The sequence below is a fragment of the Etheostoma cragini genome, chromosome 22 (assembly GCF_013103735.1).
Source record: "Etheostoma cragini isolate CJK2018 chromosome 22, CSU_Ecrag_1.0, whole genome shotgun sequence".
NCBI classification, from domain to species: Eukaryota; Metazoa; Chordata; class Actinopteri; order Perciformes; family Percidae; genus Etheostoma; species Etheostoma cragini.
Genome location: NC_048428.1, coordinates 21872881 through 21875899, shown reverse-complemented (window position 1 = coordinate 21875899; position 3019 = coordinate 21872881). Strand labels below are relative to the sequence as shown.

Below are 3019 nucleotides of genomic sequence, written 5' to 3'. Positions count from 1 at the left end.
GAAACGGAGGGAATCGGGAAAGAAACGGAGGGAATCTGGGCAGAAACGGAGGGAATTGGGAAAGAAACTGAGGGAATCGGGGCAGAAACGGAGGGAATCGGGGCAGAAACGCAGGGAATCGGGGCCAGATTTTGAAGGAAAATCAAAGAAATAGAGAAAGCTAGAGGTGAAAGGAAAGGAGAGAGTTTACTAAAAACAGAGTCACAAAAAGAGATTCGAGGTCATTTATGAGATTAGGAATCGGAGGTGTGGCCTTAGGAGACGGGAAGAGAAGACACCGGAGACCAGAAGACACTTCATCGGTTTTGGGGATCGGAGGATTTTTGTAACTTTGTGTACATTTGACACGCCGCTGGAGAGTGTAAATTTGAAGCTATTTCATGAAGGATTTTGAACATTTAATATATAAAAAATTTGTCTATTTAGTTTTTTTTAGAAACGTGACGTCAGCAACACATCTATCCAGTAGCTAACATAACCGGTGTGTGTGTGTAAAACAGAAAAAAATAATAACAATATGTAGACTTTGTTAGTGATTAATGAAAGTTTCATGTTTTATATCACTATATTCTGGACAAAAACATGTATGTGGATTTAAAAAAAAAAAGAAAGAAAGAAAGAAAGAAAGAGTCACTATCAGGGTAGAGACTGGTGTCTATAATCGTCACATTTTTATGGTTATCATGCTTGAAATTATTTAATAAATGAATAATTAATCAAAAGGATTGTTTTAAGTTATTGTTTGAAATAAACCAATCAGCCAGCAGAGGGCCACAGGGAGGCAGGTGAGTGAGATATGAAGAGAAGTCTGGATCTTATTAAATGGACTGATTTGAATTCATATCGCAGAGTTCTTTCCAAGTACTCCATGCGTGCGTGCGTGCGCGTGCATTGCTTTTCTGATGGATCTAGGTTTTTGTTTTTCTGTCTCTCCATATCTGGTTTAAGTTAGGATCTCACATGCGCTCTGATTGGCTCAGACTTTGGGACTGAAGGGTGTGTTTTCACCACACCCCAAATATCAAATAATAAATCTTACTCTAGGCATTTTTTCTTCAGATCAGCCTGAGGCGCGTGAACGCACACTACAGGATTACTTTTTCATATCTACTGTTGGATTCTGATCTAAAATACGCTTTTTTATTAAATTGGAAGAATACAGATACTGCAGAAATCTTTACTTAATGCGAACTTTTCATCTTTTATTAACTGAGATAAATTAGGGTTTAAATATAACTTTTAAGGCGACAAAAAACTTTTTTCTGGAGCCAACAATACTTTTAATATTCACACAGCTTCAGAGAGACACCGACGAAACCTTTACGCGCGTTTTTAAGCCCGTGTTATTACTTTTGGTTCGGAGTTGCGCGCGTAATTACGCACGGCGACTCCATATGGCGCACATGTGCAGGCAGATCACCGGCAGCGCGGCGAGCTGCGCGGGCTGGGTCGGGGTCATCGTCGCCACGGCAACCAACGATTGGGTCCGGACCTGCGACTACACGGTGACCACGTGCCTCCGCATGGACGAGCTGGGCTCGCGGGGACTTTGGGCAGAGTGCGTCATCTCCCCGGCGCTGTATCACTGCGTGGCCCTCAGCCAGATCCTCACCCTGCCTGGTAAGAGAGTTGGGGTGAGGGGGGGGGGGGAGGAAGGGCGAGCAATGAAGAAAGAAACAACAAAGAGACAGACAGAAAGAAAGAAAGAGAGAGATGGAAGGATGGATAACTTCAGATAGTTACAGTGCTCCTATAGAGTATAGAACCCGGGCTTAAGTTGACTAAAAAGAGGAATAAAAAAATCCTCTTTTGGTAATTGATCTTAATGCCTTAATTAAAAAAAATAGGAAAAATCCAACCTTTAAGGACACCAATACCAAGGACAAGTTCAGGGTCAACGGAAAGACAACACGAGGGTTAATGTGTCTGAGACATGTCTGCATTGTTATGTCTTGCATGGCTGGTGATGTCCACGTTTAAAGACATTTAAGATTTAATCTATTTATTCCTAACATCAGACAGTTTCTGCCTCTCTTTAAAAAAGTGTAATTCTCAACATTTCATTTAACAGTTTGAGAACAATCAGATGCAAAACATGACTTGCATGTTTTTTTCCCCAAATGATATGTCAGATTTTTTTGAGGAATTATATCATAAAATGGCTTAAAAAGCAGCGCATACAGGACACATCGGCCCTTTGTTGGGACGTTAAGGACTATAGCGTATGTCTGCCGTAAATGGAGCATGCCCCCCCCCTCCCCCCGCCCCCAGGTTTTGGCGGACCCCTCCGACCTCGTGTCTTCTCTGTCTCTGTGTCTCAGCGTACGTCCAGACGTCCCGGGCTCTGATGGTCTGCGCCTGTCTCCTCGGCCTCCCCTCCATGCTGCTGGTGCTCATGTCCATGCCGTGCGTCCGGCTGCAGAACGACACGTCGGCCATCAAGCAGCTCCGCGCCCGGGTGGGAGGCGTCCTCTTCGTCCTCATAGGTGAGGGGGGGGGGGGGGGGGGGGGGGGGGGGGGGTGAGAGACAGAGAGAGAGAGACAAAGAGAGAGACAGACAGAGAGAAAGACAGAGAGACAGAGATTGCAATAGAGAGACAGACAGACAGAGAGAGACATAGAGAATACATTGGATGAATTGGGTACATACTGTATATATAAGTTTTAGTTTTGGTTTTGAGAGGACAGTATTTGGGGGTTTTGAGGACAGTAGTTTGGGTTTGAGAGGACAGTATTTTTTGGGTTTTGAGGACAGTAGTTTGGGGTTTGAGAGGACAGTATTTCGGGTTTTTTTAGGACAGTAGTTTGGGTTTGAGAGGACAGAAGTTTGGGTTTTTCAGGAAACTAGTTTGGATTTTGATGACAGTAGTTTGGGTTTTTGAGGACAGTATAAGGGGTTTTAAAGGACAGTATTTGGGTTTTAGAGGACAGTATTAGGGTTTTTGAGGACAGGTTTTGATGACAGTAGTTTTGGTTTGAGAGGACAGTATTTGGGGTTTAAGAGGACAGTAGTTTGAGT

General features: G+C 43.7%; 1 protein-coding gene across 1 annotated transcript in view; it reads left to right on the top strand.

The window, feature by feature from the left end:
- The first annotated feature begins 1329 nt into the window (after positions 1 to 1329).
- LOC117937633 (claudin-11-like) overlaps positions 1330 to 3019 on the top strand; it is a 2670-nt gene continuing 980 nt past the window's right edge. The window contains exons 1-2 of the mRNA XM_034861718.1: positions 1330 to 1620; positions 2322 to 2486. Of these exons, the coding sequence (XP_034717609.1) occupies positions 1395 to 1620; positions 2322 to 2486 (391 nt within the window). The 5' untranslated portion in view covers positions 1330 to 1394. The remainder of the gene's footprint in view (positions 1621 to 2321; positions 2487 to 3019) is intronic.